The sequence below is a fragment of the Megascapheus bottae genome, chromosome 14, assembly GCF_031878675.1.
Source record: "Megascapheus bottae isolate mThoBot1 chromosome 14, mThoBot2.hap1, whole genome shotgun sequence".
NCBI lineage: Eukaryota > Metazoa > Chordata > Mammalia > Rodentia > Geomyidae > Megascapheus > Megascapheus bottae.
The window spans coordinates 4,936,604-4,952,303 of NC_143522.1; the positions used below are offsets into that span (position 1 = coordinate 4,936,604).

At 44.4% G+C, this 15,700-nt stretch overlaps 1 protein-coding gene across 1 annotated transcript in view; it reads left to right on the forward strand.

Moving 5' to 3' along the window:
* Positions 1-15,084, forward strand: part of Mthfd1 (methylenetetrahydrofolate dehydrogenase, cyclohydrolase and formyltetrahydrofolate synthetase 1) — a 66,324-nt gene extending 51,240 nt beyond the window's left edge. Inside the window, exons 22-28 of the mRNA XM_090344259.1 lie at positions 1,224-1,265; positions 5,405-5,505; positions 6,254-6,431; positions 7,923-8,030; positions 9,028-9,180; positions 11,545-11,638; positions 14,837-15,084. Coding sequence (XP_090200385.1) covers positions 1,224-1,265; positions 5,405-5,505; positions 6,254-6,431; positions 7,923-8,030; positions 9,028-9,180; positions 11,545-11,634 — 672 coding nt within the window. The 3' untranslated portion in view covers positions 11,635-11,638; positions 14,837-15,084. The remainder of the gene's footprint in view (positions 1-1,223; positions 1,266-5,404; positions 5,506-6,253; positions 6,432-7,922; positions 8,031-9,027; positions 9,181-11,544; positions 11,639-14,836) is intronic.
* The last annotated feature ends 616 nt before the right edge of the window (positions 15,085-15,700 follow it).

The window sequence follows — 15,700 nt, forward strand, 5'->3', positions numbered from 1 at the left end:
CAAGCACTTTAACCACTAGGCCAAACTCCAGGCCCCTAAGTTACTGTTTTCTAAAATGTTTGCAGCACTGTCCATTTCTCAGATGTTCTATATCTGGTTAACTGAAGACCGCTGGGTTCTCATCTTGTGTGTGATCAATTGTGATATCACATGTTGTATAAATGAAGGAATCAGGGTAACAAGGTCCCTAGCTAGGATCTTAGCTTTGTTCAGGAAACCGTGTTGGCCTCGTGGACCTCTGGAAGTCCCAAGGCCCTGGCCCACCCAGAGCGAGCGCAGTGTCCTAACACTCCAGCACACCTCTCCAAATTTTAGGTCTTGGTTTCCCCCAGGGCATCCAAAAGCATTCCCAACCTAGGATTCCCCTTGCCTCTGGTTACTGTAAGGTAGACTCCCAGTCAACAATCCTGTCCCCTATTTCCTCTCACCCTCATATCTGTCAATTTCCTTTCTTCCCAAACCTCATGGGCTAGACAGTAATATTGATGGACTCCTCCCCTGGCCAGCACCACGAGGGGGCTTTGCGCACAGAGCTCTCCCAAGGAACAGAGCTGCTGTCTGTGTTACCTGCAGGAAGGAAGCTATGTGTAAAAGCGCCCTGCTTCCTGCCCAGCCTTCACATGGCCCTCTGACATTTCACCACCACAGCATCCCCCAGGAGTGGGAGAGCCGTAGAAGGGGACTGAACTGGAAGCCACAGCGGGTCCGTGGGTCAGCGCCTTACTCCCTTACTACTCGTCCCTGCGCATGCCGCAGACTCACTAGACCAGGACCAGCGAGCCCGCTGCTGTGTTTGGTCACCTCTGAGTGTGCGCTTCATTGGCAGAAGAAAGACCTGTTGTCTTGCCCTCTTGTGTGCATTGTTCCTGTGCCACCATTGAGCTCCCCCAAGGCATGGATCACCCAAAGGCTTTGCAGGGTGACCTTTGCAAGGTGACAGCTGCCCTCTCCCCTCACTCACCTTTATTTCCTCCCATGGCTGTGTTCTTCACTCACTGTGTCTCTGTCCTACCTGAAACACATTCCTTTCTCCTCCTGGCTTCCTTAATTCATGTCACAGGGCCACCCACTCTACTTCAAGTAGCCCTTCTTGTTCAGTGTCACACTGCTATGTCTCCTAAACATGCAGCCTGCTTACCTGTAACACATGACCAACACTATGTGAAGCTAAAGTCTTAATTGGAAGAAAGAAATGCACCTGACTTTGTTTCCTTTCCTTCCAGGTCACTGCTGGATTGCCTCTTCCCAAGGCTTACACAGAGGAGGTAACTGCTATTCTTTCTAACTGCTTGTCCTAGAAAGCACCCAAGTCATTATTTCACACTTGGTCCCTGGAGGAAATGAGGATGGTTTGATCCAGGGTTGTTCATTGAGTACAGAATGCTAAACTCATGCAATGTGGGAGTGCTGAAGAACGGATTACATGAATAGCACTAAGTCCAAATTAAAGGCTGCCATACAGTAAGTTGTGGTACTAATATCATTTGCCATCAAACATCTCTGGAGCCGCCCATCTGAGTGATTACATAAGAAACAAGCCCTGAGTCCGTTGCTGTCCTGTTAATTCCGTTTTACTGCCTTTTTGGAAGAGTGTACCTTGTCAAACAATACAGGGTTGCTGAAGGCCTCAAATGAAGTATTTCAAAGTCAGCTAGAAAAGAATTTGTTGGTGCCTTGAGTCTGGCTGTCTTCTGAGTTACAATTTGCCTTTTATGGTCATCTGTCTGATTCACGCGTGGGAGGGGAATTCACAGTTCTGGCCCCCCTGCTACCCCACAGCCTTTCCTGTGTCTAATTACAGCAACTGCCCCGAAGTGGCCCAGCTGGTGTCTTTGAAGAAATTCTCCTTTCTTAAGCTGTTCTTAGTCAGTCTTAGGTATTTACCGGTATTCAGTATCCGTATGACCAGTGTTAAAGAATTAAAGGTTCTCCTTAGAGTATCAGGCTAATTCTAATCTTGGTTTATTATGGTCAGAAGGGAAAAGCAAAGAACACATTACAAGATCCTAATTGTTTTCTGCCTGTACCTAATTCCCACTGCTATTTAGGGGATCCAAGCACTAAATATTGCTTTACTTAGGATATAATATATGTATTTTTTTTAATGTTTTGTTTTGTTTTGCCAGTCCTGAAGCTTGATCTCAGGGCCTGAGCAGCTTTCTCGGGGCTAGAACTGTACCACTTGACCCACAGCACCATTTCTGGCTTTTCTTCAATGTATGCAGTACTGAGGAATTGAACCAGGGCTCCATGCATGCAATCTGGTCCTGGAGCTTGAACTCTGGGCCTGAGCACTATTTCTGAGCTTTTGTGCACGTCTAGCAGTTTACCACTTGAGCCATAGCTCTGCTCCACTTGTGGCTCTGTGTGTGTGTGTGTGTGTGTGTGTGTGTGTGTGTGTGTGTGATTAATTGGAGGCAATAGTCTCATGTGTGTGATTAATTGGAGGCAATAGTCTCATGGACTTTCCCACCCAGGCTTTAGACCATGATCCTCAGATTTCAGCCTCCTAAGTAGCTAGGATTATAGTCATGAAACACCATTGTCCCTTCTGAATTTTTGTTTTTGATACATGATTTCGGGCATTTTGTTTTTTTAGTGCTGAGAACCAAACCCAGGGCTCCAGCATCCTAGGCAAGTACTCTTTCTCTGAGTCCCCCCACACACCCTTGATATATTTGTAAACATATAATAGTGACATCTCCATGGTCCAAAAAAATAAAATCAAACACTACAAGAGTATAACACATGTGCTTGGAATTCCTTTAATAATTTGCTGCATATTTTCCAACACATAAAATCTCTCAACTATACACATTTTGTTTGTCCAAAAGTAGCTCTCCAGTTTGCTTCTTTCATTCATCTTGGACAGGCTTCCTGTTAACACAGATGGATGTCCCCTTTCCTAACATCTGCATAGTGGAATTATTATGTATATCATTCTTCCTTGGCTCAGTCTTCTATTGAAGGATTTAGTGTTTGCAATTTTCCCAGTGCATTAAGCTGTGCTGTAGTTAGCATATGAAAAGGTATGGTTCCTCAGTGACTTCCTGTAGCTTTTGTGCCATTTGGTTTTTTGTGATGGGGAGAAATGGGAAGTGATTGTCCTGCCTCTGTTTCCCAAGTAGTTGGGATTCTAGGAAGAGCTAATGGTGGTTCTTTCTTTTTCTGTTGTTTTTTATTTTTGAGATACAGTATCGTACGGTGTAGCTCAAGCAGGACTTGAACTTATTGCCTAACCCAGAATGGCCTCTCTTTTTTTTTGCTGGGGGAGTCAGTCGTGGGGCTTGAACTCTGGACCTTGGTGCTGTCTCTGAGCTCTTTAGCTTAAGGCTGCTGCTCTACCACTTTGAGCCACAGTACCACTTCCAGTTTTCTGCTGGTTAATTGGAAAAGAGAGTCTCATGGACTTCTGTGCCCCAGCTGGCTTTGAACTGAGATCCTCAGATCTCAGCCTCCTGAGTGAGTAGGTAGGATTACAGGTGTGAGCTACCAGCACCTACCAATGACCTCAAATTTTTTATCTTTTTTTTTTTTTTTTTTTTTTGCCAGTCCTGGGCTTGAGCTCAGGGCCTGAGCCCTGTCCTTGGACTTTCTCAAGGCTAGAGCTCTACCACTTGAGCCTCAGCACCACTTCCGGCTTTTTTCTATGTATGTGGTACCGAGGAATCGAACCCGGGTCTTCATGCATGCTAGGCAAGCACTTTAACCACTAGGCCAAACTCCCGGTCCCAAATTTTTTATCTTCCTGTCTCAATTTCAGTCTCCTAAAAATGTGCTCCAGTATCTCCAATTTGATAATTTAGTCCCTTTGTCTTTTTTAATTTTGGGATCTCAACCTTCTAAAATCACAATTTGGAGATACCTTACAGGGTAATATACGATTCTGTATTTGTGTGTCTATGTCTTATGTTTGTGTGTCTGTGTCTATGTCTATGAGTATGCATGTGTGCCAGCCAGTACTGGAATATGAACTTGGATGACTTTTTTGAGGGGCGGGGGGAGGGGTGGTCATGGGGCTTGAACTCCTTTTGGGCGGTGTCCCTGAGCTCTTCAGCTCAAGGCTACAGCCCTACCCAAGGGCCTGGATGCTGTCCCTGAGCTCTTCAGCTCAAGGCTACCACCCTGCCTTTGAGCCACAGCCCCACTTCTGTTTTCTAGTGATTAATTGGAGATAAATGTCTCAGGTCCTTTTGTGGCAGGCCTGACTTTGAACCTTGATCCTCAGATCTCAGCCTCCTGAGTAGCCAGGATTATAGGTGTGAGCCACCAGCACAGGCTTTGGATGAGGTGTTTTTTTTTTTACCTCCTGAGCCACACTTCCACTTCCTGCTTTTCGGGGGTTAATTGGAGATAAGACTCTAGGATTCATCTGCCCAGGTTGGCTTCAAACTTTGATCTTCAGATCTCAGTCTCCTGAATAGCTAGGGTTATAGGCTTGAGCCACTGGCTGAATATTTAGTTCTTTAGATATCATTTGTCTGTTAGCCCTAGGATAGGCTCATGGTTGAGTTCATCAAATCCTTCAAAAGCATCACTGATTTCTTTATATTCCCAGTAGTGCTTACGGGCAGCTGGATAATCAATACCTCTTTACTGTCAGACCCTTTGATCTGGGCTCTGTCTTCCGATGAGCGTTTGTGCTATGTTGAAGAGTCCAGTCGTGTCATTGTACTTGTTGAGTGCCGGAGCCCAGCCGGCAGCAAACTGGGATTCCTGAAATAGGGGGCAAGGACTAGGAAAAAAATAGAAGAGAGACAATCAGATGGGGTTCGGGAGGACTACAGCCCAAGTCAGCAGCCAAGAAGGCTGTGAGCTCAAGACTGCAGCCTCGTTTATTAACAAAACAAGGCTTATATACTTTCTAGAAACCAGGGAACTGCCAGGTGTTACATCCAGATGGTAAATCAGGGAACTGTTGGGCTACATTCATATGGTAAACCTGAGATCAATTAAACAGAACAAGGCCAAAAAACAAGGCAATAAAAAAAAGCAGTTATCTGGTGCAAATCAAAGTACAGTTTGATTCCACTCTGGCTCCCAACAGTTGAGTACATCAACTCTATAAATACAGGTGTGCATATAATTTAGGTAGGGAATCTTATCTCTTTTGCATAGCCAAGAAGCAAAGATGTGGTATATTGATGTCAGACACATCAGCCATGGTGGTTTCAAGATGGCAGGGATGATATAACACATGTCTGCTCAGGGCTGTAGGCTGGGGGAACAGGCCCGTTGCAATGTTCACTCCCTTTGCATGTAAAATGCATTATATTCCTTTTCTTACTTTCTTGGCTCACCTGCCTCCTTAAGTCGACAGCAAATGTTTACTGGCTCAAGGAACCATAGTTGTTCTCAAGTCTTTTCTCTCTGATCCTACAGAGCTTTCATGATTGTTTTGCAGAACCTAGAATTGGTTGAAAAGGGCTTCAGTAACTTGAGGAAACAAATAGAAAATGCCAGAATGTTTGGAGTTCCTGTAGTCGTGGCCATAAATGCATTCAAGTAAGTGCCCAGTAACAGAAAAGGGAAGCTGTGGAAAATGGCCATAAAGCATCTCTGTAGCTAATTGTGCAGTGCTACGTTAGCTTTGTTCTGTCCTACAGTTGTCACAGTTCGTGGTCTAGCCTGTGACATGACAGGTACCAAATGCATCACAGCAAACTTGCCACTGTACCCACAGAGGTCCAGAAGTCTGATTGGGCACCTGGGGGCCTCTCCTCCATTGGGTGAAGTGGATAATACTTAGGCTCCAGTTAACTTCTCTTTTTTGGTCATGTAGAGACCTTTTGTGCTAACGGAACATCATAGCCTGCAGAGTTCCTGGTGGGATGCTGTCTTGACAGAATTGAATGTATTGAGCAAGTTGTTATGTGAGAACTAGTGTGGGTTTTTGGCTTTCTAGTACTGTTTTGAGTTGTGCTATAATGGGACTGGAAACAAAATTTCTCAAAGCTAGTATTTACTGATTTCCAGTGGTATGCTGGGAATGTTCAAGTACTTTACATGTATTTGCTATCTAACCCTCATAATATCCCAGTGAAGTAAATGCTAGGATTCTTTCCATTTCATCCATGTGTAGCCAGAAGTCACCCAAGCTAGTTAATTGTGGAGATGAGAGTCAAACCAGACTGTCTGGATTAATATCCATTTATCACTGGGTAATCCATAGGTATTTTAGTGGCATAAGGAAGACCTGCTGTGTGCCCTCCAGCCATCTTGCATTCACTAACATGAAATATTGGCTTTCCAGGACTGATACAGAAACTGAGCTGGCCCTCATTGGCCGCCTCTCCAGGGAGCATGGGGCATTTGATGCAGTTACATCTACTCACTGGGCAGAAGGGGGAAAGGGGGCCGTTGCCCTGGCTCAGGCTGTCCAGAGAGCTGCACAGGCGCCCAGCAACTTCCAACTCCTCTATGACCTTCAGGTAGGTTACTTTCCATATGCAAACACAGCAAAATCGAAGACACAGTGGGCTTTCTGTGCACGTCTCTCTGTGTGGACCTGTGTTGCACAGCTTCTGCCTTGCAGTCTTATCTCACTCACGTAACATGTATGATCACAGTCTAGATGGACCCTCAGCTTTAGATACCTGTCCTAGAAACTGCAGGTTGCTACTTACTTAGCTAATGGATACTGGAAAACAGCGTTTGGGGAAGCTGGCTCACATAAGACTCTTTGCCAGAAGTAGAGTTACATGCAGAACCAATAAGTTATTGTAGTCTTTTACCTAAGACACCACTCTGTTGTAGAAAATTGGCAAAATGCCATGACATTTCTCAGTGGTAAGGGGAAGAAATGTGCTCTTAAGTTCACTTCTGGGTACAGTGACGCCTGGGTTCAGAGAAATTTTCACATGTAAGCCAAAGCACCTTGGCAGGCTTCATCTTGTTTCCATTAGCAGGTAGATTGCATCAGCAGAAGCAATATTTATTCTCTGGCACAATAAGTTAATTCAGAGAAAGTTGAATATTGTAGGGCTGTATTTTGTTTTCAGTTCTCTGTCCCATGCATTCTGGGACATGATTAGATATTAGTAGACTGTAACAACTGGAAACTTTGTGAGAAACATGGGATATAAATTACAATTAATTCTGCTTGTATGTTCTAGTCTACTTTTGGCTTGGCTTTTATTACTCTAGTGGTTTTTTTTTTCCACACAAGTCCCATTTGTAGGGACTCTATCCACAGTGAAGGAATCCCAGACCTTGAAGGCCAGCTGGAGTCCTGCGAGAAGTAGGGAAACAAGGATGCTAGCCCATTGCTGATGAAGCTTTTCTCTGTCCTAACAAAGAGACCGCACTCTTTATCTGAGTTAGTATCTGCTAGTCTTAAGCACCATCAACCAAAGTGCTTTTGTTTCACAAGTACTATGTATTGTTTGGCATTTAATAAACTCCAGTTATAAGATGCATATGAAAGAAATCTTTAAACAAAAACATTGAATGCTCTCTTTAAACATGTCCATTATACAAAGTCCTTCATAAATTATCACTATTTAATTATTTTATATTTATACATAGATTACAGTTCCTTTCCAAAGCACAACTGATTTTAGCCTTAGTTGCTAAGGAATACAGCCAGATGTATTGACTAATTTTAGTGCAGTGTTTAAATATGTATTATGTGTGTGTACATCTCTCAGTAGATAATATATGTATATGTGCATATTAACATATATAGATACCTTGCTGTATCTCAATAAATAGATAATAATGTTACCTCTGTATAACATTTTCTACTTTTAAGATTTAAATGTTTCTTGGTATTAAAATATTTATAACCCAGTAAACTTCAGATTGTTTACATGTCTATATATTATATGAAAAACATCTTCTGGAGATACTGACCTGGAATGTGGCCATCTCTGAGTAAAGCCACATGTCCAGTCACAGTCTTCCTCTCTTTCCTGCACTAGCTCCCAGTCGAGGATAAAATCAGGATCATCGCACAGAAGATCTATGGGGCAGATGACATCGAGTTGCTCCCCGAAGCTCAGCACAAGGCTGAAGTATACACAAAGCAGGTAGACGCAGAGTGAGCTTGTTCTTTCTCCCTTCCAAAGCAAGTCTTCCAGTCAGAATCTCCTGTCCTCCCAGCCCTGTGAGCCCCACCATTCCCCCCCCCACACACACACAATTGTGGAGCTTGAACTCAGGACCTGGGTACTTTCCTTGAGCACTTTTGCTCAAGACTAGTGCTCTACCACTTTGTGCTACCATGCCAGTTTTGGGGGGTTTTTTTCTTTTCTTTTTTTGCCAGTTGGGGCTTAAACTCAGGGCCTGAGCACTGTCCTTGGGCTTTCTCAAGGCTAGAGCTCTACCACTTGAGCCTCAACACCACTTCTGGCTTTTTTTCTATGTATGTGGTACCGAGGAATTGAACCTGGATTTTCGCGCATGCTAGGCAAGCACTCTACCACTAGGCCAAACTCCCAGCCCCCGCTTCCAGTTTTTGAGTGATTAATTGGAGATAAGAGTCTCACAGGGAGTTTTCTTTGTGCGCTGGCTTCTAACTGGGCCCTCGGATCTCAACCTCCTCAGTAGTTAAGATTACAGACATGAGCCACCAGCACCCAGCTCACTATTTTATTTCTCTGGGTGGCAAAATACTTTCTTCCAAAATACTGGGTGCGAGTAGGTGGTCCAATACCAGATCATTTACTCACAGGTGGGAAATGAGTTATGCAGAAAAGCCACAAAGAAATAAGGAATATCCTACTAGATTTTGATAACTTCTCTGGTTTTATTCTCATGCCTACCACAACTTCTTGTTTATGATGATGATGTAGCCGGAAATTAAGTATTTGCTGTGGAATGTAGTTGGAAGCATTTAATGCCTCACGAAACAGAGATATTTGCTTTTCTTCTATAACTAAGCTGGAGGATAGTGAGGTGGAGGTAGATTATACAGAGTCAGCTGTTTCAGATAAATTGAAGAATTTAACCTTCACTATGTAACGATGTTCTTCATTGCATTGTTGGGTTTTCATTTGTCCCACCCCTGTTCCCTTTCCTCTCCAGGGCTTTGGGAATCTTCCCATCTGCATGGCCAAAACACACTTGTCCTTGTCCCACAACCCAGAGCAAAAAGGTGTGCCTACCGGCTTCGTTCTGCCCATTCGGGACATCCGTGCCAGTGTTGGGGCTGGTTTCCTGTACCCTTTAGTAGGAACGGTAAGTGAGGGCGGCAGGAGCCAAGCTTGCTCATCTGTGCTTCTCATCGGAAATGAATTGCTAAAGCTGTCAAGCAAATGCCAAGTTAGCAGAGTTCATTGCCGAGGAGAAAGCTGCAGTCAGACCTATTATGATTAATACTCTTACCATAGACCCTACTGGTACCGATTCACGTGTAGTGCTGTGACTGCTTCTATGGAATAAAAGATTGTATTTCTCAGGGACAGTTGGCCCTTGATTCAATGAGGATAGAAGACAGGCCTACTTGATAGGCTGGTTAGTGACACTAGTCAGCCCTTCAGATCCATGGGGATTTCTTAACTCCAGATTCAGTCAGCGATGGATTGAAACATTAGGGGAAATGACTCAAGTTGCTGGTGAGAGTAGGATCCTCTTTGGGAAAGAGCAAAGATACTGAGAATCCTAGTTTAGGAATATAATGCCTTTGCCATGATATGTATGGTTTGTCTACCCAAGTGGGCACGTGACTTTGTCTTTATGTCATCTATTGCTAAATCTGAAGACCAATTCTTGTCCCTATTTTTCCTCACACCTTACATTTCTTTCTTCTGGAGTACAGAGATAGAAAGTTACCAGATCCCTGCCGCATGTTTTAGAGAATATTACATGGTACTCAGATGTCAAAATTAGGTTTTTCTCAAGTATCAGTGTCCTGTAAGCTGGGCACTAGTGGTTCCTGTCTGTAATCTTAGTTTCTCAAGGATCACGATTCAAAGGCAGCTCAGGTAAGAAAGACCATGAGACTCGTATTTCCAAGTAACCACCAGAAAAGCAGAAGTGCTATGGCTCAAAGTGGTAGAGTGCTAGTCTTGAGCAAAAGAGCTCAGGGAAGTGTCCAGGCCCTAGGTTCAAGCTCTACAACTGACCCCCTGGAAAAAAAAGATGTTCTGTTACAGAAGATGACTCTTTTTTGTGCGTGTGTGTGTCAGTCATGGGGCTTGAACTCTGGGCCTGGGCGCTGTCCCTAAGCTCTTCAGCTCAAGGCTTCCGCCCTACTCCTGAAGCCACAGTCCCACTTCCAACTCATCTTTTTAAAAAACTATTTTTATAGCTTAATTTTAGAAGTGCAGCTTTAGCTGTCTTCATATCTGGTCTAATCTGGAATGTGTGTATATTCATTATAAATGTATGACATTGTAGCAGACAAAAAAATATACACCAAGTTTTCACTTACAAACCATATGAATTTGCATTTGAGCAGACTTGACAAAGCCACATCTTAAAAAAGAAACCAGGACAGGAAAAACAAAACAAAGAATACAGATATAGGTCGTAAGCATTAAGTTTAGTTTCAGAAGACCTTAGTGGATCAATTTAAGGGTACTGATTATAAAACCAATCAGATTATATAGAGAGATATCTTGTTAGCCCAAGTTAAAGAATACAAATTTATAATACGTTGCTGAAGCAAAAATCCCATGAGCCTGCCTATCTATGGTCTCCTTGAAAGAATATTTGAGATCAGACACCAGCCCTGCTCCTCTTGTCTCTCGGAACATAAGCTGAGGAAGTGGCTGGCTGGCTCCCTGGCCTCCCTGGCACCTCCCTGGGATTGAACGTGGAAATGTCTGCTTGGAGCAGTCTACCCGGAAGGTAGTGCTGAGGCTCCATCTTTGGGTTGCAGAAGGATGAAGGGAATTAGTCTGAGTTGGTAGCAGGGTCAGTGGCTGAGTTTTGAATATATAACCAAAAAAGAAAAAAGAAAAGAAAAAAAACATTTTGTGGACAATTACAATATGATACCCTATCATTATATCCTGGGCACAAGACACAAATGAAGAGTAGAAGAAAAGATCAGTTGAAGTTCATTTTTTTTTATTAAAGAATTTATTAACGTTGATTTTTACATCATATTTTAAATGACAAGTTTAACAAACAAGTGTTCAAGGAGGGAATCTATTTACAATCACTGGGACTTAGTATTTAGCACTTAATCAAAATTAGGCTAAGGGTTTGTATGTCATAGAAACATGTTAATTTATGAAATAAAACATTATGTCTATAGAGTCATAGATTTTTATGTCTATATAGTTATGTTTATATTTCCATTACCATATCCAAAGCTTTGGGTATGCAGTTATTGAGAGTTGAAGTTCATTTTTTTTTTTTTTTTTTTTTTTGCCAGTCCTGGGCTTGAGCTCAGGGCCTGAGCACTGGCCTTGGACTTTCTCAAGGCTAGAGCTCTACCACTTGAGCCTCAGCACCACTTCCGGCTTTTTTTCTATATGTGGTACTGAGTAATCAAACCTGGGTCTTCATGCATGCTAGGCAAGCACTTTAACCACTAGGCCAAACTCCCGGCCCAGTTGAAGTTCATTTTTAAGAATGACTTTTGTATTCTAGATGAGCACGATGCCTGGCCTTCCTACCAGGCCCTGTTTTTATGATATTGACTTGGACCCTGAGACTAAACAAGTGAATGGACTGTTCTAAACAGGTAAGTTATTAATTAGTAAGATTTTTTTCCTCCTTATGTTGCTGTTTTAAAGTAACATCTTTGCAAGTCTACAAAAGTTCAAATTCTAAGCCAGGCACGGTAGCTCATGTCTAATCCTAACTACTCAGGAGGCTGAGATCTGAGAATCACGGTTCAAATCCAGCCCAGGCACTAAGGAACCTGAGCCTCTTATCTCCAATTAACCACTAGAAAATGGGAAGTGGGGTTGTAGCTCCAGAGGTAGGGAGGTAGCCTTGAGCTGAAGAGATCAGTGACAGCGCCCAGGCCCAGAGTTCAAGCCCATGACCCCCCAAGGAAAAAAAAAATCAAATTCTAACATTTTCAAAGCATTTCCTTCTGGGTTTTTGGTTAGTCCTGAGCATTGGCAATAACCAATGACTGAAATACTTCCATATGAGTACAGCTCGGGAAGAACAGTCCCAAGTGGACAGTGCATTTGTAGGGCCTGCAGGATTCCGGCTCCCTCTGCTGGACACCCCCCCCCCAGCCTCAGGGCTTCAGAGTCAATGGCACCTGAGAGGCAAGAACGGCCTACAGTCTGCATAATCTGAAAAGAAACCAAGAATTGGGTTGGGAATGAGCTCAGTGATATGCCAAGGGTTTAGTATATGTGAAGCTGTGGGTTCAGTGTCCGGCAACACACACACACACAAACACACAAAGACAAGAGTTGTGTAACTGGCTCAGGAAGCTAGGTGGAAAGATAATGTAAGACGGTGAATGAACCATTCCCCAATACAGCCAATTGAAGTTCAAAAACATCAGAAATGAACATTCTTGGGACTGGGGACATAGCCTAGTAGTAGAGTGCTCGCCTAGCATGCACAAAGACCTTCCGATTCCTCGGTACCACGTATACAGGAAAAGCCCCAGAAGTAGTGCTGTGGCTCAAGTGGCAGAGCACTAGCCTTGAGCAAAAAGTGTCCAAGGACAGTGTCCAAGCCCTAAGTCAAGCCCTAGGACTGGCAAAAAAATTTAAAAAATAGGGCCCGGGAGTTTGGCCTAGCGGTTAAAGTGCTTGACTAGCATGCACAAAGACCCGGGTTCGATTCCTCGGTATCCCACATACACAACCAAGCCGGAAGTGGCAGAGACGAGACACAACCAAACCGGAAAAGTGGCAGAGACGAGACTGCGACGGCGACAGAGAGCGAAAGAAGCGAGCCGAGCTGAAGTGAACAGAGCCCAACCGAGTGGTGGCCGGACCGAGCAGGACCGGAGCGTGCGGGAGCGAGCCGAGCCAGAGCCAGCGAGGCCGGAGCGAGAAGGGGCCAGAGCGAGAAGGGGCCGGAGCGAGCAGAGCCAGGAGCAAGCGAGAGCTGGCCTGGCCGGAGCGAGCGGGGCCAGGAGCGTGCGGGAGCGACCCGGGCCGGAGCGAGCGGGGCCAGAGCAAGCCAGGAGCAGGGCCGGGCCGGAGCGAGCCGGGCGGAAGCAAGCGGGGCCGGAGCGAGCGGGGCCTGAGCTAGAAAGGGGGCCTAGCCGGGCCGGAGCGAGCAGGGCCGGAGCGAGCGGGGCCAGAAAGAGAAAGGGGCCCAAAAAAAAAAAAAATTTTTAAAAAATAAAGGGCCTGCAGTTTGGCTTAGTGATAGAGTGCTTGCCTAGCATGCACAAAGACCCGGGTTCGAGTCCTTGGTACCACATACTTAGAAAAAGCCAGAAGTGGTGCTGTGGCTCAGGTGATAGAACTCTGGCCTTGAGAAAGCCCAAGTGCTCAGGCCCTGAGTTCAAGGCCCAGGACCAGCAAAAAAAAAAAGGAAAGAAAGAAATGAAAATTCTTAACATTTCGCCAAAGGGGGGAAAAATGTCTTTTTTTGGCCTGGTACTTTGGCTTGAAGTCAGGGTCTTGCACTCTCCCTATCTTCTGGCTGTTTGCTGTTTAATAAAAGATAAGGGTCTCATACTCTTCTACCTGGTCTGGCTTTGAGCCAGGAAGCTCACATCGCAGTATCCCTGGTAGCTAGGATTATAGATGTGAGCTGCTTCTTCCCAGTGAAAAAATGTTTTGCCTGTGAAGTCAACTGAATACCTGTTTTATCAGCAATGTGGACCCTTTAGAGAGTACAGGAATGTCCTTCATATTTGTAAGGGGAATGGTAACATTCAAGAGTGTTTACATAGGGTAGATCTGGGTAGATCTGTTTAGGTGTTAACAAATGTGTAAAGGTTTCCTGCCCCTACTTCTAGGAAAGTAGGTAGCAATGTACTCTGGCAAAGTATGAAGTGAAGCCAAGAAAAGATGAAAACATGAATTTTGAGAAACTGAATCCTGATTCAGAGAGTAATGAAGAGTTCCAACTACCTTGTACACTTGCTCTAAGTCAAATGTAGAAAACGATAAAGGAAGACTTTGAGAAAAATGAGAAAGAGCCAAAAGAGACAGGAGTATCAAAAGACAATACAGGCCAGGCACTGGTGGCTCTTGTCTGTAATCATGAGGCTGGGATCTGAGGATTGTGCTCTGAAGCCAGTTTAAACAAGAAAGTTCACTAGACTCTTATCTCCAGTAAACCAGCAAAAAGCTGGAAGTGGAGCTATGACTCACGGGGTAGAGAAGCAGCGTTGAGTGGAAAAGCTGAGTGAGAGTGAAAAGACCCGAGTTCAGGATTTGGTTCCAAATCTTGGAGGTGATAGCCCACACCTCTGATCTTAGCTACTCAGGAGCCTGAGATCTGAGGATCACAGTTCAAAGCCAACCAGGCAGAAAAGTCCGTGAGACTTTTATCTCCAATTAACCACCTGAAAGCCTGAAGTGGAGCTGTGACTCAAAGTGATAAAGTGGTAAAGCCCTTGACTGACCACACGAAAAACAAAAGGCAATATCAAGCAAAGCAAAAGCTCTTGTATTGCCTGGAAAAGTAAAGTCCAAATGAAAGCAAAATGGTCCTTTGGCTATGGTGAGTAGGGAGAGCCTCTGAGCTTGGTGCTGGGGATATCAACTTTGAAAGAACATAGGTGGTGTGGATCTACAGTTCTGCTTTGCTATTTGCTGTGGCCTTAAACCGCATCCATATGGCTGTTGTATGGCTGCCACTTCTGAACAGACAGCAGAAGTCTTGGTGGTGGAAAGGGTGTAAATCTCTACAGCCGTGGCCATGCAAGTAGGTAATTGTGCTGTGTAGTGAAGAGGAAACACTTGGATGATTAAACAAATATTTACTTCTTTGCCTTACTTTCCAGATCTTCCCTTCTTCTGGAAACTACTTTGCAAGTTTGGCCAGTGTCTGTTCAGGCCTGCTGTAAGGAAGTTTGGAGAAGCTGAGAGACGTCGGCCTCTGCCCTAAAAATCTTCTAATATAAATCTCCTGGGGGATTTCCTCAGAAGCCTTTCTATTCCTGCCTTAATTTTTCATCATCATGTATAAATTAACATAAATCATGCACATATCTTGATTGTAGTCTGCCAAATAAAAGGAATAATTTTGCTATGCTGGTGTGGAAGTGTACGTCATGGTGGGCAGGGACTGGACTGCAGTGTGCTACCATCTTGGGAGCCCATTTGTTGGCCAGTGCTAAGCAAGTTGTGGAATGTACTTTACCTCTGTGTGTTCAAAGGGGAAAGTGAGGGTGTACCTGGGCAGCTCTCTGGGAATATTAATCAGGAGGGGCCTGGAGGAGGTAGAGTACAGAGCAAGACTTGCCTCTTGCTTTATATCTTTCTATATTGTTAATCCCTGCCTTCTTCCTCAAAATACTGTGCGTGTGTTGGTATTGCAGGTTGAACTAAGGGCCTCATACACTCCCTTATATTTTTCCATTCAAGGCTAGTGCTTTGCCACTTAGCCACGTGTCTGCTTCTGGATTTTTGCTGGTAAATTGGTGATGAGAATCTCATGGGAAGACTTTTCTACATGGGCCAGCTTCAAACTGTGATTCTCAAATCTCAGCCTCCTGAGTAACTAGGATTGCAGGCTTGAGTCACCAGGGCCCACCTGTAGAGAGCCCACTGAAGTAGAGGTGAAACATGCTTTTCCACTGAGCAGTAGCTGTCTGAGTCTAGCTCTTTCCTTATCGACTGTCTCTGTTCTCGACTGTGGATACGTA